The 26,410-nt window shown below is 40.7% G+C and overlaps 1 protein-coding gene across 7 annotated transcripts in view; it reads left to right on the top strand.

Annotated features, from left to right (window-relative positions):
* Btrc (beta-transducin repeat containing E3 ubiquitin protein ligase) overlaps positions 1-25,229 on the top strand; it is a 165,522-nt gene extending 140,293 nt beyond the window's left edge. For 6 of the 7 annotated variants that reach the window (XM_042689284.1, XM_042689283.1, XM_042689279.1 and 3 more), the window contains 10 exons: positions 3,147-3,333; positions 9,390-9,486; positions 9,975-10,112; positions 10,728-10,846; positions 13,250-13,499; positions 14,092-14,210; positions 16,600-16,710; positions 18,107-18,185; positions 20,190-20,382; positions 21,931-22,268. In XM_042689284.1, coding sequence (XP_042545218.1) covers positions 3,147-3,333; positions 9,390-9,486; positions 9,975-10,112; positions 10,728-10,846; positions 13,250-13,499; positions 14,092-14,210; positions 16,600-16,710; positions 18,107-18,185; positions 20,190-20,351 — 1,262 coding nt within the window. In that variant the 3' untranslated portion in view covers positions 20,352-20,382; positions 21,931-22,268. Of the gene's footprint in view, positions 1-3,146; positions 3,334-9,389; positions 9,487-9,974; positions 10,113-10,727; positions 10,847-13,249; positions 13,500-14,091; positions 14,211-16,599; positions 16,711-18,106; positions 18,186-20,189; positions 20,383-21,930 lie in introns of all 7 variants that reach the window. The other variant, XM_042689282.1, reaches the window with a different exon arrangement.
* The last annotated feature ends 1,181 nt before the right edge of the window (positions 25,230-26,410 follow it).

The raw sequence follows: 26,410 nt of genomic DNA, 5'->3' as shown, positions 1-26,410 counted from the left end.
TGAGGCCCTGGGTTCGATTCCTCAGCACCACATAAGCAAAAAGCTGGAAGTGGCGCTGTGGCTCAAGTGGTAGAGTGCTAACCTTGAGCTGAAGAGCTGAGGGACAGAGTTCCCCACCCCAAGAACTACTAATATTAATTAGTAGTTTGGCATATAGCCCTTTTGTTCAGGTATGGGTGTGTATATACACAGAGATGTATGTGTATACATATGTGTGTGTGTGTGTGTGTGTATATATATATATATTTCCCTACAAAGCTATGATATGTTTTTAACCTTTTTTCCTTTCTTCCCCGCCCCCTTCCTTTTCTTAATGTATTCTCTTAATGTGTTTTCTTTTGCCAGTCCTGGGGCTTGAGCTCAGGGCCTGGACATTGTTCCTGAGTTGCTTTTGCTCAAGGCTAGCATCTAACACTTGAGGCACAGTGCCACTTCCAGCTTTTTCTGTTTTGTGGTACTGAGGAATGGAACCAGGGCTTCATGCATGCTAGCCAAGCACACTACCACTAAGCCACATTCCCAGTCCTGTCTTTTCATTAAATATATTAACATGCTTTTCCTAAGTATGCTCTTTTTAAACTTCTTAAAATTTTATCTAGATTTTTTTTTAGCTCCCTTAATATTCCCCCAGTGGTTTAAAACTCATATTATTTAACCCCTTTATTGAATATTTTAAGTAGTTTTGTGAGTTTTTTTTCCTATTATAAACTATGCCATGGAGGATAGTCGTATGTATTAGTCTTGCAAATATCTTACTGAGAGAAATACCTGAAGGGAAATTACTGTATTAAAGAGTATGAATCCTTCAGCCTACCTACTCTTCTCTCCCTCCCCTCTCTCCTTCCTTTCCCAGTCCTCTCTTCTGTCTTTTCTTCAGTCGTGGGGATTAAACGCAGAACCTTGCACATACTAGACAATTGCTATATCACAGATCTGTTCCCCCCAGCCCAAGAGTTAGAACATTTTGGGACTTTCAGTACATGCTGACTATCTGCTAAAAAGGATACCAATTTAATAGCCTCCTCAAAACTGCATACTGTGACTTCTAATAGTTGCTCGTTACACCTTTAAAAATTTTTATTTTCCTAAACTTGGAATTTAAATTGTCCTTGAAAATTAAAGAAATGCTTATTTATATCTTAGAACCATTTTAAAACTGAAGTTTACCTGTATCTTTTGTTAATAGAATAGATTTTGCCCTCTTATAATACATTGGATTTTGTTTTAGCCACAGGCAGTTTTCTTTGTACAGACAATCTGACTGTACCTATTACTGTGTTCTCCCCAATCACTGAGACATGCTACTATCTCAAGTTTATACCACTAAGAATTGAACAGGACTTGATTAGACCAGTGTATTTTGCCTAATACTGATCCCTAGCGTGTATTTGCTGACCACTCTTATGAGGTATTAAATCATGTCTAATGCTTTGTGGCCATTTACACTTCTAAACCTCCACCATCTGGCTACATTTAGTAAACCAAACTACTTCAAAAAAATGCCTGTAATGCATTAATGTAATGGTTTTGTTTCAAGTGTTAGGTGAAATTACTTCCAACAACTTATTACAGGTACATAGTAAATGATCAGAGCAATTTGATGGCAGCCATTAAAAATATTGGACTGCCTTTGGAAACTTCTGATGGTGTAGGAAGTTTCAATAGATTCAGGAATTGTACCATAATTGTATTTTGCATGAAGAACTAATTATTATATTTTTAATTGGCTTCTAGTCATGTTCCTTTAATAAGAATTAGGTGATTGATGCCTCCATCTGTTAATGCCTAAACATGAACATGTGATGCAAGCCAAACAAGATCCATTTCTTTTCCCTGTCTGCTGGAGAATGTGACAGATAGCCATATAATTTTTATAATTAGAATTATGCTTAATAAACATATTTGTGTTGTTACTAATAGCATGCAAGTGTCTCTTTGTATAATTCAGGAGAAAAGCACAAAGTCAATTTTTTTTTTCTTTTGTCAGCCGTGGGGCTTGAACTCTGGGCCTGGGCACTGTCCCTCAGCTCTCCAGGACAAGGCTAGTGCTCTACCCCTTGAGCCACAGCACCAGTTTCAGTGCAGGGTCTCATGCATGCAAGGCAAACACTGTACCGCTGAGCCACCTTCCCAGCCCCAGGAAATCCTTTTGTACTTGACAAAAAGTGTTAAGTTTTCCTCATAGAGGAAAAACTTCAGATATTTTTGTCTCCCTTACTTGTAAACTTAGAGCAGCAGCCAAAAAAAAATATGCTTATTAGTGTAGTTATCCTATCTTACAAGGGGTGTCCTTTCCATCAAGGCCTTAGAATAGATTTGAGTAGTGAAGAACTTTAATTAGGAAGAACTTCACTTTATACAGCTCAAGATCTAATTGCCAGTGTTTTCCTTTGCACATCCTACACAATACTCTCTGAAATGCTTAGCCAAGTTATCTATTGATGTAGAATTTTTTTTTCATTTTGGTCACCTGTCATTTAGATTTTGTAATAGTAGTAATTCTCAAATATAGTTTCTTTTAACATGAAGTTAAAATCCTTGAATTTAAAAGATACCTCTATGTCTTTCCTCTCAGGGTTTTTCTTTACTAGTCTGCATTTCCTCCTTCTCTCCTTTCTACATGTCCAAAATTCTATAACCCAGCACATTCTGACTTAGTGTTTCTCCCTCAGTACATTTCAAGGATATTTCTTTTACTGAATAGCTTTGGAACTGCAGCAGTAATAGGAACAGAATGAGAAATGGACCTAATATCAAGATTTGGGGGAGTCTGAATCACAGAGTTTGAGATGCCATCCATAGAACATCCCCTAGTGCTGAAATCCATATAGATAGATGTGAATTGTTTCCTGGAATCCTTTTTATTTTTAATGTCTTGGGGGTTTTGCTGGTTGTTAGCTTTAACTTCCTTATCTAAAGGAAGATGGAAAATACTGTTCATTTCTGTAACCTTATGGAAAAATTATTGACACTCATTTTACCCAAGCCTCTGTTTGAAAAAGAAACTGGACTGCACTAGGGACAATAGTATGTCTTCATAGCTGAAGAGTACTATTCTGTTTTAAATGACAGAACAGCAAAAAGTATAAAAAAAGCATTCACCACCTCTCTTCTTTTGTTTTGTTCTCCCCTCCTCCCACTGAAAGCTCGAGGTTTGGATCATATTGCTGAGAACATTCTGTCATACTTGGATGCCAAATCACTATGTGCTGCTGAACTTGTATGTAAAGAATGGTACCGAGTGACATCAGATGGCATGTTATGGAAGAAGCTCATTGAAAGAATGGTCAGGACAGATTCTCTGTGGAAAGGCCTGGCAGAACGAAGAGGGTGGTGAGCCTTTTAACTTTCTTCCTGTTAAGAGTTTCCACACCTGGCCATTCAGAATCATGGGAAGATTGGTGGGATCGAGTAAGACCACTGATCATTTAATGTGGTTATTTTGCTGATTTGTATGTAACTAAAAAATGTAAAAGAATACTTCATATACTTACCAGTTTTTCTTCTGATGAATCAATCATAAAATGACAGAGTACCATGTTAATAGTGCTTTGCAAAAAAAAAAAAATAATAATAGAAAGCTAACTGCCCCCTGCTTAAAACATTCTGCTCTCTGGGTACAAATTGGTATTCTGCAAAGAGGATAATGGGCAATTTATTAGTCAATTAGATGGCTTTGAAACAGATACACACAATCATATCTAGCTTTTTCCTAATCTAAGACAAATGACTGTTTTCTCCTGAGGATGTTTTTTTCCATGCCTGTGGCATTTTATCACCTTTGTAATCAAAGACTATTTTTATGCCCATCTAGAATAAGAACTGTAACTACCAAAAAGAATGAAAATGATACTTGGTATAAATCATTGTTTCTTCACCTCTCTCTCTCTCTCTCTCTCTCTCTCTCTCTCTCTCTCTCTCTCTCTCTCTCTCTCTCTCTCCCCTCTCCTCTTTTTCTCTCTCCCCCTTTCTTTTCCCCCTCCCTCCAGGGCCTGGCCACTGCCCCTGAGCTTCTTTTTTTTGATAAGGCAAGCACTCTACCACTTGAGCCCACAGTGCCACTTCTAGGTTTTTTTGTTTGTATGGTACTGAGGAATCGAACCCAGAGCTTCATTCATGCTAGCCAAGCCCTCTACTACTAAGCCACATTCCCAGCCTTTTGTTTCTTCTTAAGACTCATATTTTCTTTAGCTCTTCTTGTTGAAATCTGAATTCCCTAAGGTATTATGTAGTTAGCAGCCTAAAAGAGTTCAACAATGTTGGTGTTCTTTTAATATAATGATACTATTTCATTAGGTCTTCTAGAAGATTTTTGTTTGTTTCAAAATGTATAAGAAAGTCTGAAACTAGGTGCAAGGTACACAGTCAGGCAGAAAAAAGCCTGAGAGACTCTTGGGGGGGCAAAGGGGACTTGTACTCAGGCCTGGGCACTGTCCCTGAGCTCTTTTTGCTCAAGGCTAGTATTTATCACTTCCAGCTGTTTTTTGATGGTTAAGTGGAGATAAGACTTTCCTGCCCAGGCAGCCTCCTGAGTAGCTAAGATTATAAGCTTGAGCCATCAGCACCTGGACCAGGAGGCTCTTACTTCCAGTTAACCAGGGGGGGAAATAAAACTGGACTGGAGGTATAGCTCAAGTGGTAGAATGCCATCTGTGCATAAAAGAGCTTAAGGAGAGCTCAAGGCCCTGAGTTCAGGCTTTAGTATCAACGCACACAAGATCAGGTTTGAGTAGATCATAAATAAAGATGACATATTAAGTCTTATATTTGATAGAAAATAAATGGCATAAGTGTGCTCAGTAAAAGCCTTGAAAATTAGTTGTATCAATTATTTATCTTGGATCATAAAGAACTGCAAAACAGTTAAGAATATTAAGATTGCCCCGTATGCTATTGCACACTATAATCCTAGCACGTGGGAGGCAAAGACAGGAGAATCAAGAGTTTAAGTCCAAGCCTGAGTTTTATATATATGCTACAAAATAAAATTCCTCATGGAATTTTTATCAAAATATGATTAGCTGTCTTTTTTTAGTATCTTTGAAATTCATTAGCACATTAAATATAAAGATACCTCACTGTTAAGGGTTTAGCCATTCGGGCTTTCAGAAAGACTTTTTAAACCTTTTATCTCAAAAGGTTAAAGAAACAAAATACAAATAATTTTTTGTCTATATAATTGTAAAAATAAATTCAAATTGCTATTTTTCCCAGATGTCTTTGCTACTTTGTTTCATTATGTAGAAAAATAGAAATTTAATCTTTCATAACTAACTTTGTACTATGGAAATAAACTCCCTTGTAATATACATAGCCAAATACATAAGTATGTAGCTATATGACATTCACAGTTCATCATTTTGCTGAGTGCCAAAAACAGCACTGGCAGTAGAGCAAGGGGGGGCTGGGAAGGTGGCACAGTGGTAGAGTGCTTGCCTTGTATGCTTGAGGCCCTTGGTTCAATTCCTCAGCACCACATAAGCAGAAAAGGCCGGAAGTAGCACTGTGGCTCAAGTGGTAGAATGAATGCTAGCCTTGAGCTGAAGAGCTGAGGGACAGCACCCAGGACCAGAGTTCAGGCCCCACAACCAACAAAAAAAAAAAAAATAGAGCAAGGGGCAGCTGGGAAATTTTTTCTAGCCCTCTAGAAAAAGACAAGGAACTCTCTTCCACACAACTACTGACTGACATTAAAATGCACTGTAAAGAATACAACTTAGCTGTAAAGGTTTGCTCCTTTCTAGTTAGACTGTAAATGACAGTAAATCTACCCCAGACATTGGAAATTTATTAAGTCTTTTCTAGAATGCAAGAAGAACTAGAAATAAGTGGGGTTTGGGCTATGTGAATGTGAAAATACCAAAGGTAAGGTAGACTACAAGTTTGCTTAATAAACTCTACTCTGAGCAGCAAGATCTTTTATATTAGTTACAAAGGCAATAACCACCACTAAAAAAATAAATAAATAAAATAAAAATCTTTAAAGCTTTTGGGTGTTTTTACAGAGAATATAAAGATATATAAATATTTCAGGATTCAGTAATTACCACTCTTTTCCCCTCTTCAACCAAGAAATCCACTATGCTGTTTTTATTATGATTCAGAATTCTGAATTCCCGTCTTTGGCACATTTATCCACTTAACTTGGTATATATTCCCATGAATACACAAATACTTACCTGTCCACTCAGTTTGCTTCCTGTGTTAATTGATCTTCCCTTTTGTTTGTTGATGGGTTTTGTAGATTTTTTTTTAAAAGATAGGCCAGACTGGCCTCAAACTCAGTCCTCCTGTCTCAGCCCCCTGAGTGCTACAATTGCAGGCATGCCTTGGTCTTCTTTCTTAAAATATAAAATTATAATAATTGCAATAATTTATGATGGGCTTCTTGTTTTCTTTTGAAGTCACCTTACTAAGCCTGATGACATCGATAAAATCTATTAGATCTTTCCCCATGTGCTGTTTCTAAAAGTGTTCTTCATTTTTCAACTAGTGATAAATAAGTAAATATAATTGTCCAATAAAGCTTTGAGTTTCTAAGATTTAACTTACCACTTTACTGTTTTATTTTATACCTAGATGGATTTGACAGTCTGCTCCCTAGGGCATGAACTTTGCCACTTTCTCCTTGAATAATATTGAATATGTTTCTCTCTCTTCTCTAATGGTATCTCTTAAAAGTATAATAAAAAACCACTTGGGAAAAGTCCATTTTCTTAATCAGCAGATCACATTTTATTATAACATTCTGAATTTAATATTTCACATTTATCATCTACTCCCACTCTCCTATGTACTTTGCATTTCACATAGAAGTGGTCCCTGTTGTCAAGAGCTTACATTGTAGAAGATTTTTACTGAAAACATAAGTACAGACTGAGAAACAAGTTTTCAATATCTAGCCATCCCTTTTGTAGCACCTTTGATGAAGAAATTCAGATAATCTATTGTCATGATAAAAATATCAGAAGTTCATATGATTTGTTTCCTAATATGAAGAAATCTTAGAGTGCCAGAGATGGAGAGGAAGACAGGAATCAGGAATGATGGCTTTTGACGTAGTTAGGAATGGAGCCTCTGGAGTAGGTCTGTCTACAAGCTTCCCATTTAAAAATCTATTAATTGTCAGGCATTGGTGGCTCATGCCTGTAATCCTAGCTACTCAGGAGGCTGAGATCTGAGGATTGCCGTTTACAGCCAGCCGGGGCCAGAGAGTCTGTAAGATTCTTATCTCCAATTAACTATCAGAAAACCGGAAGTAGCAATGTAGCTCAAAGTGGTAGAATGCTATCTTGAGCAAAAAAGAGCTCAGGGACAGCCCCAAGTTCAAGCCCCACAACCAACAAAAATTAAAATAAAGTCTGTTATTTGAATGTAAAGTGTTCAATAACTTTAAACACTTGCAAAATAAAATACATAGAACTTAGAAATTTTTAAATACTTGAAAACTAAAAAATAGACTGATTGTTCAGTAAGTATGTCTTTCTTTAATCCAGAATTATTGGATAATGTATCTTGTTTGGCCTTTTCTTTATATGAGTATATCATGTTTCATTAATCACCTTTGAAAAAACTGTTATTTTCACTTCACCATTGTAGATTTTCTGTGTGTGTGTGTGTGTGTGTGTGTGTGTGTGTGTGTGTGTGTACACGCACGCACGCATGTGAGGGGGGGGGTACACCCATTGTAGATTTTCTTTTCAAAAATATCACAAAAGTCAGAACACACTAATTTTCAAAGTAGATAATAGGAAGAGGGCAGGGAAGAAGCACTCCTGTAGACATTGAACAATTAATTATATTTTAATGGAGCTGTAGAGGAGGAGTGGATGGTTGGCCCAGAGAAAACATGATTCTCTGGTGCCAGGATTACACTCAGAGGCATTTCTGCCTATCTCCACTTTTCAAGGCACTGTGCCAGTGAGAACAGCAGTTAGTACACCCATAGTGGGGTTTACTAGCTTCCACACCGTGTTTGGTGGGTTCTTAACTTCAGGATGAGGAATTAAATTTTTTACCCAGCAGGAAGTGATTGCCATTTACTGGGGGCTTTTTGGTACCAAAGATCTAGCTTGGGATATGAGTATTCCAGAAATGTGCTGTCATAAGGAAGGAGATCTAACGAATGCAGCTCAGTGGAATCAAGGAAAGGCAATAAATGTATATATGTGTGTACATAGCTGGGAACCTACCTGTGAAAGTCAGTTTTATAGTTTTGATACAGGCTCTTAGGCATTTCTTTTCTTCCATTTCTGCTGCTGGACATTTGTGTAATCCTTCTATTGAAGTGTGCTCAATTGCCCCCTGTAGAAGACTACTATGGAGCTACACTTGTAATCCTAGCTACTCAGGTAGCTCACACTTGTAATCCTAGCTACTCAGGTGGCTGAGATCTGAGGATTGTAGTTTGAAGCCAGTTCGGGCAAGAAAGTCTATGAGACTCTTATCTCCACTGAACTACTCAGAAAAAGCCAGAAGTGGCTCTGGTAGAGTGCTAGCCTTGAGCACAACGGCTGAAGGACAGCGCCTGGGCCCTGAGTTCAAGCCCCAGGACCGGCAAAAAAAAAAAAAAGACTACCACCGTGCTGATCTTTTTTTTTTTTTTTGTCGGTCGTGGAGCTTGAACTCTGGGCCTGGGTGCTGTCCCTCAGCTCTTCAGCTCAAGGCGAGCACTCTACCACTTGAGCTACAGCTACACTTCCGGTTTTCTGGTGGTTTATTGGAGATAGGAGTCTCACAGTCTTTCCTGCCAGGCTGGCTGTAAACTGCAATCCTCAGATCTCAGCCTCCTGAGTAGCTAGGATTATAGGCGTGAGCCACCAGCGCCCGGCTACCATGCTGATCTTAAATGGCCTAAGTGACTGAACAGCCAGCAACACACCTTTACACACCTGATAAACACCTGGAAACTTGATCTCTTTGACAGGCACCTCTACTACCCTCCATGTTCCTCTAACATGGCATAACTTGACTTGTAAAAGACTGGGGCCTGTCCTCATTTAAAACTAATAGGCTGGAGACATAGCTCAATGTTGAGTGTTTACCTAGCATTACCATTACTAACAAAAATTTCAGAAGATAGGCCAGTGGATCTATGCAGAGGTCTAATAGACTAACAGAAAAATTCTGATATACACATGCACTCATGCACTTATACTCTCTGGACATGATAATATCCCAGAAGACCTTATATTCTGCACTATGATTTACCCAAAAGCAAATCACTGTCAGTCAAATTCCTTACAGCCCAGAAAATTACTCCTTCTTGACATGGGACTAGACAGGATAGTATGGATATTAGAAGAAATATAAATGAAACACTGAAGAAATATGAAGCTGCTTGTAAATGTATGATATTACCATTCACTGGAAACATTTTTGCTTTTTAGGGGACAGTATTTATTCAAAAACAAACCCCCTGATGGGAACGCTCCTCCCAACTCTTTTTACAGAGCACTTTATCCTAAAATTATACAAGATATTGAGGTAAGAATCTATGTATTTTTGGATGTTTACCAAATGATAGAGAATCATTAGTATTCTTTAGTTACAGTGTTATTACAGAAAACCATTAGTTTATCGTTGTGGGTTAAAACCAATATCTTTACAAGTGAATAGAATCAGTAATAAATTGCCAGCCAAATTTTGTAAAGCTTTAAGAAAGTTTTTAATGATATATACATAAGATTTCTTCCAATAGCAGTAAGACCATTAAGTTTATACTCCAAAGCTAATATTGTCTTTTGAATTGAGTTTCCCTGGAGTTCCTTGGTAGAAATGGCCACCATTTATGTATAAGGAGAACTAAGTATACAGCCTTACTTAGTACATATATTTTTAGTTAACCTTTAAGTTTACCTTAAGGGTAAGTTCACATTTTTGCACAATGAGCCATGGGTTGCCATTGATGTCACCTAAGAAAGACTTTGCTTCAGATTCTTTCCTCATGAACTACCTATTTTTCTTCTTCTTAGACAATAGAATCTAATTGGAGATGTGGAAGACACAGTTTACAGAGAATCCATTGCCGAAGTGAAACGAGCAAAGGAGTTTACTGTTTACAGTATGATGACCAGAAAATAGTAAGCGGCCTTCGGGACAACACAATCAAGGTGAGGTCTCATTGATTGAGGGGCGCAAGCTAAGGGAGCAATATTGATCATGTTCACAAAACAGCCTGAGCCATAAACTCCAAGCATTTAGAAAATAAAAACTTTATACTGGTGGAAGTACCAAAATCAACATAATTTTCTTTTTTTCTTTTTTTATTGTGAGAATACCGTACAGAGGAGTTACAATTACATGGGCAAGATAGCAAGGACATTTCTTATCAAGCATTGTTGCCTCCTCTTTGTTTCCCCTTCCCATACTCCCCCCTCCCCCCATCAACATAATTTTCTTGAAGGACAGAGTCTGCTTTCTACCAGGATAACACACAAATAGTAGTCCTAGGGTTAAATTCCCTTCTTGAAGTACACTAAGGGGACCATTACTCTTTGGCCCTCATAATTATAGGCTCTCCCTGTACCTTAATGAAAAGGATCAAGTTTGCATTAGAACTGAAGCTGTATATACACAGGTGCTTAACTATATCTGTAGAAAAGAATGCACTCCACTGCCACTCCAGGCTTTCATGCTTTGGGGGAATCAAACACATAAGAGAGCAAACAAGTCTCCACAACACCCCATTATCACAGTGATTAAAAGGATCTTGTTTGCCATTCTAGATCTGGGATAAAAGCACATTGGAATGCAAGCGAATTCTCACAGGCCACACAGGTTCTGTCCTGTGTCTCCAGTATGATGAGAGAGTGATCATAACTGGATCATCGGATTCCACAGTCAGGTAGAAAATTTCAAATGATTTTTTGAATTGTGAACCCTCAGATCTTTGTCATAGATAGTAATTCTATATATAATGCATGAATATAATATTGAAACAAAAGAAGACTTAATCATCAGCTCCCACACACACACCATTTGTTAATCTAGATCAGTAAACTTGATAAAGGAATAATTGAGGTAAGTTCACATTTTTGCACAATAAAGAAACAATTTTATATGTTTTATGGTTTTTCTTTTTTTTGTTTTGTTTTGTTTTTGTGGGTCATGGGCTTGAACTCTGGGCCTGGGCACTGTCCCTGAGCTCTTCAGCTCAAGACTAGCGCTCTACCACTTGAACCACAGTGCCTCTTCCAGTTTTCTGTTGGTTAACTCTGTAGATAAATGTCTCACGGACGTTCCTCCCTGGGCTGGCTTTGAACTGCAATCCTCAGATCTCAGCCTCCTGAGTAGCATGAGCCAACAGTACCCGGCTCTGTTCGTTTGTTTGTTTGTTTGTTTTTATTTTTGCCAGTCCTGGGGCTTGAACTCAAGGCCAGTCCTGGAGCTCCACTTTCACCTTTTTGGTGGTTAATGAGACATAAAAATCACAGATTTTTCCTTCCCCTGGTTGGCTTTGAACCATGATCCTCAGATCACAGCCTCTCAAATAGCTAGGATCTCAGGCATGATCCACTGGGGCTTGGCTTTATATTGTTTTTTTAATTTGGAGAATCGTCCATTATAGAAACTTGCCTTTATGGTAAATCTTGCATTTCTTAACAAACATTACCTCAAAGGGGAAATGACAGGAATGGAGTGAAACCTTCCTGTCAGGTGGTTATAACTTTGGCAGAGGCATGCATTATCTCTTTAAAGTGTGTACAGGTGAGCAGTGCTCTCTCTCTTTGCCAGCTTCTCGAGACTCTGTTATTCCTGCAGTGTATAATTGCATGCTTCACTCAGGGAGGGGCCCTCAATTTCCAGATGCATTCAGTGATTTGATGACACAGCCATTATGCTGCTGGAGTCCAGTGCAGTTCAAATTCTGGGTACTAGCAACACTGCTGGAAACCTCTGTTAGAGGTTTTGCCTTAAGCTAAAGGATTTAGCAAACATAATGCATCAAAAGTAACTTTAAAAAAAAGACAAAAAAAACCCTTTGGATCAAAAAGTAGTTAACTGTGTTAAGTTCTCTGAAGTTAAATGTTTACCATTATAAATTACCCTTTGTGAATAAAAACAGTAACTCCCTAGTTCTTGTCTTTTGACTTTTAAGGCATAGCAAATTTGGTCTTTGCAGTTGTCAACACTGAACATTTATCAGTGTTTATGGAGTACCTCACAGGAGCCGAAGCATTATAAATGCCTGCATCATTTATAGGGTAAGGGGAAAATTATTTTCCCCCCATGGTACTAGGATTGAACCCAGGACCTCACTTAGTCACAACCCAACCTAGAAAATGATATTTTTTTTAAAGGGAAGCAGAAGTAAAACTGGAAGAAGGAAATAAAATGTTATAAAACCAAAATCAATACATAAAAATAGTCAAGATAAAATAAAATGTGTCATGACAATGTAAGTCTGTGATAGAATTTTCTTGGTCCTTACCAGTTCTGGTTCCTAAGAATGAACACTAATGCTATTATTATTAATCAGATTCTTCATTTATAGTGTTTCTCCGTAAACCAGCCTCAACTCTAACTACTCAAAAGGCTTGAGTATTGAAGTCTGAAACCAGCCTGGGCAGGAAAGTTCCCTAAGACTCTTCAATTAACAACAACAACAAAAAAACTTGAGCTTTATGTGGCTCAAGTGGTAGAATGCCAGCCTTGAGAGAAAAAGGTCAGGGACAGTAACTAGGCAGAGGCAAGAGGATTGTGAGATCAGGGCCACTCTGAGTTACCTAGGGAATTTGAAGCCAGCCTGAGTGCATTAACAAAACCCTTGTCTCAGAAAAAAACATACATGGATACATATATACATATATCATACATAAAAATATATATTCTTTTGGGTGTCAAATTGAATGTCACAAGTTTCATTTTGTTTTGTTTTGAAACAGGATCTTAATATATTATCCAAGCTGGTCTAGAACTAACTAATGAAAGTATTTGTCTGGGCCAAATTGTCAGATAATGGTAGCTGCCACTCTCTCCCTGGCCTCCACAGCTTAACTAGATTTTAAGCTTTAAGGATTCTACCCTGACAGCACTCCCATCCCTTTCCTTTTCTTTCTGTTCCTATCTAATCCTCTTTCTGTCTACCACTTCTCTGTGGTCTATCAGATTTCCCCCTCAGTGCTGCAAAAGGAAAGGAATATTACATTTCCCGTGAAAGTACAGGGAGATGGAGAACATCTTGGCTAAATAGAGTTAACATATTGTGTAGTTTGAATACCATCTAACTCTCAGCTATCTCTTCCAGAGTATGGGATGTAAATACAGGTGAAATGCTTAACACGTTGATTCACCATTGTGAAGCAGTTCTGCACTTGCGTTTCAATAATGGTATGATGGTGACCTGCTCCAAAGATCGTTCTATTGCGGTTTGGGATATGGCCTCCCCAACTGACATCACCCTCCGAAGGGTACTGGTTGGACACCGAGCTGCTGTCAACGTTGTAGACTTTGATGACAAGTATATTGTTTCTGCATCTGGGGATAGAACTATAAAGGTAGTAAGAGTTTTCACTAAGTTTCCATCTTGGAATAGGAAGTTTATGTAAAAGTTTGATTAAGGACAACTGCATATTTAAGCGTCACTGTAAAATAGTGTAAAATTAAGTTCAAAGTCTGGTTTGTGTAAAAGGGTGATGAATGTGTGCAACAATTTTGGCTGAAGAAAAATGTTTTAGTTTAATAAAATATACCTGCAAGATCAGATTATCCTCAATAGTAAGTCTCATTGCATCTAGCTCAGATTAGCCCTATACTGCCATTAATTTAATGCTTTTGCTTTGTTCTCTTTGCGAAGTTGACACTGCCAGAGTTGGGGAATGTCCAGCTTGCAGACTATATTAGACCCACCATATTATTTGGTACATGATGGGACAGAAATAAATGCTTCTCATCTACTCCCCATGGCCATCTGCCTGTACTGATAATTTCGTATGGCTCTCAAATTATATAACAAATATCTAAGTGGCCCTGAGCAGAAAAAATTCCCCATCCCTGCTTAGTCCTGTTTCTGCATATCGGACTCCAGTTGCCATAGATTTTGCCGGGTAAAACACCAAATCAACCTCTTAATATCAATTTCTGTCTCAGGTATGGAACACAAGTACATGTGAATTTGTAAGGACCCTAAATGGACACAAACGAGGCATTGCCTGTTTGCAGTACAGAGATAGGCTGGTGGTGAGTGGTTCCTCTGACAACACTATCAGGTGAGCAGCAGGAGCTCTTTCCCCAAAGGGATCACTGTTACCCTCCCATTTGCTATTTGTGCACAGATCCTATGATCTTCAACTACGTTGATAATCAATTTTTTTTTTTCCATTCTGTAGCTTGCAAGCCAAAATTTTCCTTATTCAGACAGGCACAACAACAAAGTCTTTGTGTTTCCTTCCCATAATAGTTTTATCACCCTGTAAATCTATATCCGAGGTACTACTTACGTAAGGAAGACAGCCATATGGAGACACTGAAGGGCTTGTTTTCTTTCTTCCTTTCTTTCAGAGGCGGGTAGGTGATACTGGGATTTGAACTCAGGAGTTGCAAACTAGATGCTTCACTACTAAGTCATACCTCAACCATTTTTCACACTTCCTTCCGGGGCTCACACCTTTATTTATCTACAATAGCTAGGTGACAGCTGTATACCTCCAAACCCAACTGTTGGTTGAGAAAAAGATCTCATAAACTTTTTTTCCCCAGATTGGCCTTAAACAGCAGTCTTCCTGAGCTCAGCCTCCATACAGCTAGAATTTCAGACATGAACCATTGGTACTCTGCCCAGTAACATCTTTTTTACATTTCTTTTGTCTCTACTTGAAAAGTCATAATAAATAAAAGCCTTTTCTCCTACTCACTATTGTTAAAAAGAAAAAGAAAAAAAAGAGTTGTGTCCCTACTTAGAAATTAAGCACTGTTTTCTTCATATTACACAATTGGCCAGAGAATTAATATTCTTTAAGATTTTTTTAATCCATAAATCCCTTCACCATGATGAATATCACAGATTAGAATTTGGTAGATATATCTTAAGCAAAAGCAATAGCCATTGCTGGGCATCAGTGGTTCATGCCTATGATCCTAACTAATCAAGAGGCTAATATATAGAAAATCATGCTTCAGAGTTAGTTGGGGAAGAAAGTCCATGAAACTCTATCCCTAAAATAACCAGCAAAATATGGATTAGAGGCCTGAGTCAAATGGCAGAATGCTAGCCAAGCAGGTATGAAGCCCTGAGTTCAAATCTTAGTACCAGGACAAAAATTTTGAAGCAACTGTTAAGGGCCAGAGGGGCTTAGTAGAAGAGTGTCTGCCTAGTCAGGTCCTGAGTTCACAAACTTCCCTATTGCCAAAAACCAAAGCTGTTATCGTCGCTAAGGAAATTATCATTTCTAGAAAGCACTTCGATTGGTCTGGAAGCATACAGTTTTTTTAAATTATTACAGGAAACTTCTTGAGAATTGGCCTTGCATTTCTGTTATATGAAAACAACTTTCCTGGACAGTGGGTGAAAACAGAGAGTCTTCTGTGGCAGAGATGACGATGTTTTGTGAGGGCCACAAAACCCATACATCTTATTCTCACTGGTGATTTCAGAAAGCATTTTTCTCATGACCTAGTCATTTCTTTTTCAAGCAAGTGTATGCTATAGACTCATTCTTTTCTCTTTTTCTTTTTTTTTTTTGCCAGTCCTGGGGCTTGAACTCAGGGCCAGGGCACTGTCCCTGAGCTTCTCTTGCTCAAGGCTAGTACTCTACCATTTCTGGCTTTTTCTGCTTATGTGATATTGAGGATTAGAACCCAGGGCTTCATGCATGCTAGACAAGCACTCTACCACTAAGCCATATTCTCAGCTATCCTACATATATTTGAACTAAAATCATATGTTTTTCTGCCCAGGTTGTATGGCAAAAAAGGAAATTCTTCTGGAAGCAATATGTATAGTGATTGATTTTATCTTTGTGGATCTTTTTAATGTCTTAGCAAGAATTTATTGTAGAATATGCTTAAGGTACAGAGAAACGGAAAAGAAACATTTTCTGCTCCCCAGAGAGGAAATGAGAGTTAAAAACTCAAAATGGCAGTTTCCATTTGTAGCTTTTGTACTTTTTAAGCTTGGAAAATGTATAATGCCATGTCATCAAGCAGCTCTTAATCTAACTTAGACAATGATTCTAGGTGGGTATGATGGGTGAGGGCCACCCGAAACACAGGTAACCTTCTGGACTTGATATTGTCTTGCATGTCTTGCTCTCTTTTGTCTTTACCTAAACATGAAAAGTTCCCAGATTTTTACCATGTCAAAGGATAAAATGGATTTAGATAGGGCCTTCTATTTCTCTTGGGAAATTCAGCTGAAGTATACAGACTTAACATATTTGCTATACCTGTCACCCAAACATATACTATTTTTGTGGATTATTATTTATTTTATTTATTTTTGGTGGTACCAGGGTTTGAACTTAGAGCCTTGTGCTTGCCAGGCAGGCTCTCTACTACTTGAGCCATGCATCTAGCTCCTTTGAGGATTTTTCATAGTTATATGAAATACATTTAGAAATTAATACATAAAAGTTTGCCTGACTAAATTTTCTCTTTCAGATTATGGGATATAGAATGTGGTGCTTGTTTACGGGTGTTGGAAGGCCATGAAGAATTGGTGCGTTGTATTCGATTTGATAACAAAAGAATAGTCAGTGGCGCCTATGATGGGTGAGTTGCTAACAAAATTTTTTTTTTGGGGGGGGGGGGTCCGGTCGTGGGGCCTGAACTCTGGGCCTGGGTGCTGTCCCTCAGCTCTTCAGCTCAAGGCTAGTGATCTACCACTTGAGCCACAGCACCACTTCTGGCTTTTTTCTTTTTGCTTTTGTGGTGCTGAGGACCTCAGGCATGCAAGGCAAGTGCTCTACCACTGAGCCACCTTCCCAGCCCTTGCTAACAAAATTAAAAATAAAATCTAGCACATACCTGTCATCCCAGCCCTTACTTGGGATGCTGAGGCAAGAGAATTGCTAGTCCCAGACTAGCCTGGGCTATATATAGTAAGATTTTTGGATGGATGGATGGACGGACGGACGGACGGACGGACGGACGGATGGATGGTGGGTGGGTGGACAGTCAGATGGTCGGTAGATGGAAAGAGAAGGGAAGTAGAGAGAGGGAAGAAGTGAAGGGAAAGAGAAGAAGAAGAGGAAGGAGAAAGGAAGAAAGATAGAGAAAGAGAACTGAACTCTGGACAGGTGCCAGTGGCTTACACCTGTAGTCCTAGTTACTCAGAAGGATCAAAGCCAGCCTAGACAGGAAAATCCATGAGACTCCAGTTAACCACCAGAAAACCAGAAGTGGCACTGTGGCCCAAGTGGTAGAGCGCTAGTCTTGAGCTGAAGAGCTGAGGGACAGCGCCTAGGCCCAGAGTTCAAGCCCCATGACCAAAAAAAAAAAAAAGAAAACACTAGAGGGCAATAGTTTTGAGGCTTAGATGAGTAGTAAGATCTTAAATTTTACCTATTTGATTGATGTTTTTTAAGTGATTCTTAATAGTAGGTCTCATCATTTCTTCTAGCATTTCATTTACAATGGGTTCTTTATTTTCTTCGGTTTAATTTCCAGTACTGATAGCACCATTTGTGTTGTCAGTGAATCCCATGTTCAGTGATACTAAATACAAAAGACGTGTAAATGGGACTGGGTACTGGTGCCTCACGCCTATAATCGGAACTACTCAGGAGGCTGAGATCTGAGGATTGTGGTGTAAAGCCAGCCTGGACAGGAATGTCTGAGACTCTTATCTCTAGTTAACCACCAGAAATCCAGAAGTGGCATTGTAGCTCAAGTGGTAAAGCACTCACCTTAAGCTGAAGAGCTCAGGGACAGTGCCCAGGCCCAGAGTTAAAGCCCTACACCGACAAAAAAAAAAAGTACAAAATGTATTACTTATGAAGGACTCTTGTCATTTTTTTTTCTTGTGAAGACACCTTGTGAACTAGATTTTATCATTTGAACTCTATTCTCCATCCATATTTGTGTCCCTAACTTTTTTGCTGTTAGATCCTTGTATTCCCTTTATTTTGCTTTTAACTAAGGCTGTGGTCTTCTTTTTGGTTTTTAGAAAAATTAAAGTCTGGGATCTTATGGCTGCTTTGGACCCCCGTGCTCCTGCAGGGACTCTCTGTCTACGGACCCTTGTGGTATGAGCTCCGTTATTTAAGAGGGTTGGAGAGTGTATATGGGAAGAAGTTGAATGTTGATGTGCTATGGAATATAGACCTGGTTTTTATAGTTAGTATCTCAGAAAATCTATTAAGTTGAAAGGCAACCAGTACATGACAATAAGATACATTTTAGTGCCTTTCATCCAAAAGTGCTTTAGAGACTATATATGGTAAAGAATGTGGCAGCTGTTTAACAGCTGCATGGCAGCTCTCTAACAGTGCAATACAGGAAGTAAATAAGAATTCTGTATCCACTAGAAACAGCAGGAGGTACTAAGGGAGAGATAATATAATTACTCAAATTGGAAACTGTCCAGAATCAGAGGACCTAACACACCTGTGCCTGTTAAATGTGCCGTGGGAATACCCAGGCACCTAGTAGTCAGCCCTTAGTTCAGCATCCCATTCAGAGGATGTTGCCTCCAGCAATCTGAATCCCATCTTTGCTATTCCATGTATATCCCCTTGTCTGAACACTTGAGGAAAGAAGTGAGTCCTAGGAGAAATGTCACCTTCAAAAACACTAAATTCTTTATCATATTGTTAGCCAGATTAACAAATACCACTTCAGTCAAATAGAAAGTGGTGCACCAAACAGTATCTCAAGGAAAATATGAGAACAAACATTTCAAGTCCGTTGTTTTAAATTCTGAATCAACATTTAGGCAGTCTCAGCCCTTCCTTGCTGGGTTTAAAGCACATTATCTCTAGTTGCACACTGGTGGCTCATGCCTATAATGCTAGCTACTTTAGAGGCTGAGATATGAGGGTTTTGGTTGAAAACCAGCAAGGCAGTAAAGTTTGGGACATTCTTAATCTCCAAATAACCAGCAAAAAGCCAGAAATGGAGCTGTAGCTCAACTGGTGGTACAGTGCCAGCCTTGAGCAAAAAAGCCAAGTGGGAACAGGAGGCCCTAAGTTCAGACCACAGTCCTGAGCTCTCTATACTAGTACAAACAAATAAATAAATCACATTATTTCAGTAGCAAACATACTTCATTTGCATGCTTCACACCTGTCTTTATTATATGTGTATGACAGTTTTGGGGCTTGAATTCAGGGCCTGGGTGCTGTCCCTGTGCTTTTTTGATCAAGGCTTAAGCCTTGATCCTTACCACTTAAGCCACAGATCCTTCTAGCTGTTTGGTAGTTAATGTGCTGGGAAGGTGGCTCAGTGGTAGAGTGCTTGCCTCGTATGCATGAGGCCCTGGGTTCCATGCCTCAGCACCACATAAGCAGAGAAAGCTAGAAGTGGTGCTGTGGCTCACTAGCCTTGAGCTGAAGAGCTGAGGGACAGTGCCCAGGCCCAGAGTTCAGGCCCATGACCAGACCCCCGCTACCCCCCCCCCAAAAAAAAGGCTAAAGATATGGCTCAAGTAGTAGAGTTGGAGGCCTGATTTTCCAGTATACCACTTATTATTGCTCACCATCCCTAGGCCTTGAGAAATTTAGAGTTATAGAGAGAATACCACGAAGGTATGAAGGATGCTTTCCCTCTAGTCTAAACCAATGAGAGTTGGCAGTGAGAAACAACTAGCTTACCTTAATAACACCACTTCACTTTGTTCAGCTACCCAGTATTTCACTTTTTTTAAAAAACTTTTTGGGGGGGCCAGTTGTAGGGCTTGAACTCTGGGCCTGGGCGCTGTCCCTGAGCTCTTCAGCTCAAGGCCAGCACTCTACCACTTAAGCCACAGCACCACTTCCAGTTTTCTGGTGGTTTATTAGAGAATCTCACGGACTTCCCTGCCTGGGCTGGCTTTGAACTGCAATCCTCATATCTCAGCTTCCTGAGTAGCTAAGATTACAGGCATGAGCCACTGACGCCCAACAGTTTTTTGAAACCACAAAATAGTGGAGAGAAAGCAACTCACCATAGATAGCCTTTCCATAGGCTCTTCGGAACATGTTGCTGAATTTGTGTGCTTCTTGGTTTTGACTTCCTTGAAATTCTTACCCTTTTTTTTTCTGCGTTTCCAGGAGCATTCAGGAAGAGTTTTCCGACTACAGTTTGATGAATTCCAGATTGTCAGTAGTTCTCATGATGACACAATCCTCATCTGGGACTTTCTGAATGACCCAGCTACCCAAGCTGAACCTCCCCGCTCCCCATCTCGAACATACACCTACATCTCCAGATAAATAACCAAACACTGACCTCATACTTGTCCAGGTATGGAAAGAATTGTGGACATGGCACCATGGGTGGTGATGGAAGGTGTTTCCAGTTCCAGAAAGAAGGTTCCTTATCCTCTGGCCCGTTGTGAGACAGGTGACACAGACGGTGTGAGGCATAGCGGGGCTGCCCCAGGGGACGCTGCCTTCACCAGGCCAGCCAACCCCTATTCTAGAGGATTCTGCGGACTGCTTGTATAGTAGAACTAACCATTCCTTCAAGATGGCATGACAATGAAATGAGACTTGAATCAGTTTGAGATCTAAGTGATAAGCCATAGCCTGAAGTGTCCCTTTAAACCTAGCAGATAATCTAACGTGAATGGAAGTACCTCTTGGTGAAATTTCCAGCTGACATCTCATGGCTCTCCCTCGTCAGTGTCATTGGATATAAAAGGGAGCTTCCTTATCCTCATCCCATCCTCCAGCCCCTTCATAAAAAAGAATACCTGCTTATCTTGACAGTAGCTCTGAAGTTGGTGGGGACTCTGTGTCCTCTCCCTCAGATCTGCAAGCCCTCAGAGAGGATAGGCATATCCTAAAATAGCCAGATCCAACTGTATTAGAGCATGTCCAGATGATACCTGGTGTCCAGCCTCATCAAATTCATAAGGTGAATGAGGATTTGGGAACTATGGCATCCACTAGTAGGGAACATCACGATCCTTAGGATTCTTACGATCGGAATACACATTCACTAAGCTTCTGCAGAGTGATTGTGAAGCTGGCCTCTGCTCAATTCCTCTGATCTCACCAGACCCAAAGAATGAGATGATGGGAGCAGAAGGCACCACGCAGGCCTACCTCTCTCTGAGAGTACTGTGTTGGAAAATTCTTGGTGTCTAGCACATAATAAGCCCTTGGCCATTGTTATAGATCATCATGTTACCTATCCATTCTTTGCCTATGTTTCCTTTTATTTAGAGACGTTGAGGTTTTGATGTTTACTAGATATTGGACCTGGGGCCTTGTATGCTTTACAAGTGACCTACACCCCAGTTTCAATTTGTACTATTTATTCTTCCTGTTTATGTCTCCTTTCTCCTCTCATTGCTACAACACAGACATCCCCTAAAAGTCTGTCTCTGGCATTTCTGTCTAAGCTCCCTTCTTTGTCGGCCTTGTCTTTTCCCAAGACGTTAGCTTTAATCTCTAGCCACTTTAATTTCTAGCTACCCCCTACTCATTTGTCCTTGAAAGTGCCAGGAGCACTGCCAGTGCCCCCACACACAGTTCCTCTAGTCAGACCCTGGCCAGCTTCTCCTATCTGCCTACCGTTGGCAGTGATGCCACTGTGCTCCTGCCCCTCTGGCTTTCCTAGCTGCTACACACTAACCCAGCCCGTGGGTCACCCTCAAGACATCTCTGCTTGAGCACAAGTGCCCTTTGTGTGTGGCCCCAGTCAAGCCAGGTAGCCTCGGGCAGAAGCTCCGGCACCCCCATGGCCAGCCTTTTTCCCAATTGGCTGAGCACTTTTTTCTTCTCGTTGAGTAAGTGAGGAAATACAGGAAAAAGGACTAATGGACTTCACTCTGTTTGCACACAGGACTCATTAAAACTTGCAGTATTTAACATATCTGCCAAGACCAGGATGAGCAACAACAGCAACAAACAAACTCCTACCCGGTTTCCCCGGACCAGCGAGGAGCAGGGCTTTGAGACTCCTGTTGGGACCCAGTTGGTCTGCAGCAGATCAGGATGGTCTGCTCAGCATAGCCGACTGCTTCAGTGCTGCTATCAGAAGATGTCTTCTATCTTGAGTGAATGATTGGAACTTTTAACCCTCCCCTCTTCTCTCCTCCTCCTTCCCCTTTGCACCTGTTTCTCCCTCACTGAGTTCCAGACAAAAGATGACTTATAAATATATTTAGTGTTTTGCCAGAATCTCTCTTGCTTTACCATTAAGCAGAAGAACTACTTTCCCCATATGGCCCACTTCCAGGGGACTGGGGAGAGCAGCAGCTTCCAGGCAAATAGCCCGTGATTCCCCCTTCCCCCCCATTAACTACAGGAGTGACTGGCAACTGGCCAGAGCAGCTCAGGCCACTTTGTGGGGCTCCCTGTACCACCCTGGGGAGAAAGGGAGAAAGAGAGGGAAAAGGAAAGCACATACTGGAAGACCTAGCCTGCTGCCTCCCTCAACTGTTTCTGTCCTTCCCTGTTCCCCTCAACCCTACATCAACCTGGGAAGCTGTGAAGAGAGTGTCCTTCAGCTTGCATGAGGTGGATCTGCTATAAAAAGTGACACTTGGAAGAGTCAAGTGTGTTCAGTCATGATTTCAAGCCCAGGTTTTTGTTGTAAGTGACTCTGTGGCAGCAGTGGATTTGCAGACATGACACTCTCATCATATCTGCCAGTCTTCCCTTGCCCTTCTTCCTCCTGCCTAGGGGGATGGGGGAAGGGGACAGAAATGGCCTGGGCATCTCCTCCGGACTCAGCAGTCTCCTTGATTCCATGTAGAGTGTGGAAGGGAGCTGCTGATTGCATTTCCTCTCATTAACAATTAGATGTGTAATAAAAAGCATTGTGCTTCATCTTCAATCACTGGCAAGGCTTGGCCTACAGAAAGGCTTGAAATAGCCAGAGCCCGTGGCTCAGTGCATTCTTATCGTGGCTCTTATCTCCATGTCCTCATCTGAGCCGGTAAGAGCCCAGACCTCAAGTGGAATAGCTTAACAAATGGTTGGGAAAGCAAGCTGATTCTTTTTCGTCTAGGTCAGTAAATGTCATCTCTTAGAAGTCAGTCTAACCATCCCAGCATTGTATTGCAGAACCTTCCTTCTGCTTCTCCCAAACTCAGTATTTGCAAAAAGGCAAAGCTACCAGAGAGAGTACCAGGGTGAAGTTTGGCACACAGGGTTTACTAATAGGGCAGACACTGCCTTCTCTTTCCTTTTCTTCTTCCTCCTGGCCTTATTTTTACTTTCCACTTTCCCCAACCAATAAAATTTCATTGACAATTGGCAAACAATGTAAGCAAATGGACCTGCCCAAGAGCCAGGCTGCCCTGGCCACTTGGAAGGTAGCTGTGTGGGCTTTCTCGCCAGCGGGCTCCAGGTGCAAGGGCATACGTGCCACACCAGCCTGGAGCACTGTGACTGCATACGCAGCTTGTCTCCCTGGGCATAAGTGGGCCTGCCGAGCAGTGACTGGGCACACCCTCAAATTCTGAGGCTGCAGTGCAGTCTCCCAGGTCCTTTGGTAGCTGAGCTGTCAGACCCATTGTTCTCTTAATCTACACAGCTGAGTTTAAGAAAGCTACTTTTTAGCCAGTTGCTATAAAACAGAAGAATGGGAGCCTGTTAAAAGTAGCCTACAGCCAGAGACCACCTTTTTAGTTCATCTGAGGGGAGAGCAAGGCATCACTGGTCTGCAAGGTGTTCCCTTCATAAAATACATCTAGGCCATGTTGCATATTGAGGGTCAGTTTTCCTTCCCTGCTTTATGAGTACTTGTATGCTTTTAGTCTCAAGTTACATTTAGAAAATATTTCCCAGTGTAATGATACACTGTTGCCTGGGAAGTATTTTCTCAGTATAATTCCCTTTCTGACTTTCCCACTACCCAAATGCTACAGAGAATTGTTTTCTACTTAGCCACTATCAGGCTTCCTTGTTTCTTGTGTTGACTATTAATAGCTCTTTGATTGGTTAAGGACTCTGCAGCAGATATCAGCCCTAAAAAACATATAGGTCAGACATGAAAAGGCATGGGTTTCAAGCTGTTTCAAATACTGTCTGATAGCCATAACTAGTAGCCCTTCTGTTATATGCTGCTATTCTAAAGTGGGAGCAGGGCTAGGGATACAGCTCAATAGTAGAACACTTACCTGGCTGTGTGACGCCCTAATTCAGTCCCTAGCGTTGCAAAAAATTACAATAAAGTGGGAGCTGTTGAATATTCACTGGTGCCCAGGATTTTGCTCTCCCATCTAGGCTCAGCTCAAAGTATACTATCCCTAAGCCAGTGGTGAAGCTCATCCAGCCCACTGGACGAGCTCAGGGATGGACCCTGCAGATAGGGAGCCAGTAGCTTCGCTGAGATTGCTCTCCCAAGTTGTCCCTCTGTTTCTGCTGGAAATGGGAATGAAGTTAAGTGGTCTGAAAAACTTGAATCGTTCGCATTTCTCAGCTCTGGGGGTCATTTACCAGTTGATTGTAGAAGAAATAATCAGGTAAGTAGAAGTTCATTTCCAAAGAAGGTAAACCGCACTTACCATCTCTGCATGATTTCAGTGGGAATTGATTATCACGAATCCCCAACTGGGCTAGAATAAATGTAAAGTTTGACCTTTTTAAAAAGAAGAAACAAAGTCTCAATGCATTTAAAGGAATGTTAGAAAAGGAGCTGAAGTGTCTGTTGGCTCTGAAATGAAGCGTCCTCTTATGAGATGAGTCTCTTCTCACTAAAGTCCACTTTTCAATGTAGGGCCTGAGAGACACCTTTCCCAAGATGGGCTGAAAACCCTTTAAGCAGGTGTGGCATGTGTACACATGGCTGCACCTGCTGGCACATGTGTGACCTCTCAGTTCACACTAAACTGCTTGCACAAGACCAGCATGCCTTGCGCCTGTGTGCATGTCACTGCTGAAAGCATCCTTTTACTCTCTTAAGTGCAGTTTGAAAGTAGATGTGAATTATGGATGGGGGAGGCCTTTTAACACTTACTCCTTGACTAAGTTGTTTCTGATTTGTCCTAACTATGGAGACATAACTCTTGACAAGTAATAAAGTCTGGCCCTCAACTTGTTTCTGAACTGGAAAAGTCACTGAGACTCCTAGATCATTCAAAAAAAAAAAAAGTGTGTGTGTGTGTGTGTGTGTGTGTGTGTGTGTGTGTGTGTTTACTATCTAAAGCTGCAGAGAAGAACTAGGCACTCATCCCTTGCCATCTTTCCTTACTATTGTTTGAACAGCTGCCATTGGTCTGCTGCTTATTTTGTGTGTGTGTGTGTGTGTGTGTGTAGAAAAAGGTTTGGGGTAAGAAGTGAGTGAAGAATATTGGAAATAATTGGGGCTATCATTTTCCTTCCTAGAATTGGGATACCTCAATATTATTGACCTTAGCATCTTCCTTTTGCCTTAGATGGTAACACCTTCCAGCTCAGAAGTAGAAGCAGTCCAACCCAGAACAGTGCTGCAGCCCTGAGGGTTAGACTGAAGTAAGTAATCCAGGGTACTTGCAGATAAACATCTGATCCCTGAGACTGTCATGTTTTTTGGTGATGAGGTTTACTGTATAATTTTAATCCACATTGCCGATCTCTTTATCTTCTTGGGTAAATTGAACAGACTAGGACACAACCCACTGGGTTCATCTCCCGGGACCTCATCCCACATATCTGATCACTGACAGTCCAGAACCCCCAGTCTTAGTCAGTACCAGAAAGACTGCCATCTCAGGGGAATAAAAGTGAGCTTTGCTTCTGGTTATTTTTCACCATTTTATTTCACTTTTGATATCAGAATCCTTAGTGCTGAGGAGATAAACCAAAACAGTATGAGCATGGCTGCCTGCTTTTGGGTAGAACTACTACATTGATGACTAGAAACTCCTGTTGGAAGTCCAGTGCCTATGATCTAAAATTTTCCGGAGGCAAGAGACTTCTAAAATATGTGCTCTTCAGTCAGCCTAGCTGACTTAACCCCTGATTGGTTTTGTGTGTGTCTGTGTGTGTGCACGCGTGTGTTTCACTTACCTCCTAAAGCTTCCTATTCTTGAACACTGAAGGAAAAGACCAACCAGGAGGTCAGACTCCTGTGTACCAAGGAAACCAACATTTTCCCAAAACAGTGACCACTCAAACCCAGCCTGACTCATGTGAGGGGTGTTCAGTGGACTCCACTGGTAGAAAAGGGCCTGCCAACACGTGAGCGTCCCCTGAGAGCTTTCAGCTGGTTCAGCTCTTCATTCTCTAGATTCTTAATACTGACTGCTTTGACTTCTGTGATTATGTTATGGTGATGTGTAGTCATTGTATCAATATGTTCATAACCTAGGATCATGGTAATAGAGTGTGTGTTT

Source organism: Dipodomys spectabilis, unplaced genomic scaffold, assembly GCF_019054845.1.
Source record: "Dipodomys spectabilis isolate Male_0828 unplaced genomic scaffold, ASM1905484v1 ptg000125l, whole genome shotgun sequence".
Taxonomy (NCBI): domain Eukaryota; kingdom Metazoa; phylum Chordata; class Mammalia; order Rodentia; family Heteromyidae; genus Dipodomys; species Dipodomys spectabilis.
This window is presented reverse-complemented; position numbering and strand designations above follow the sequence as displayed.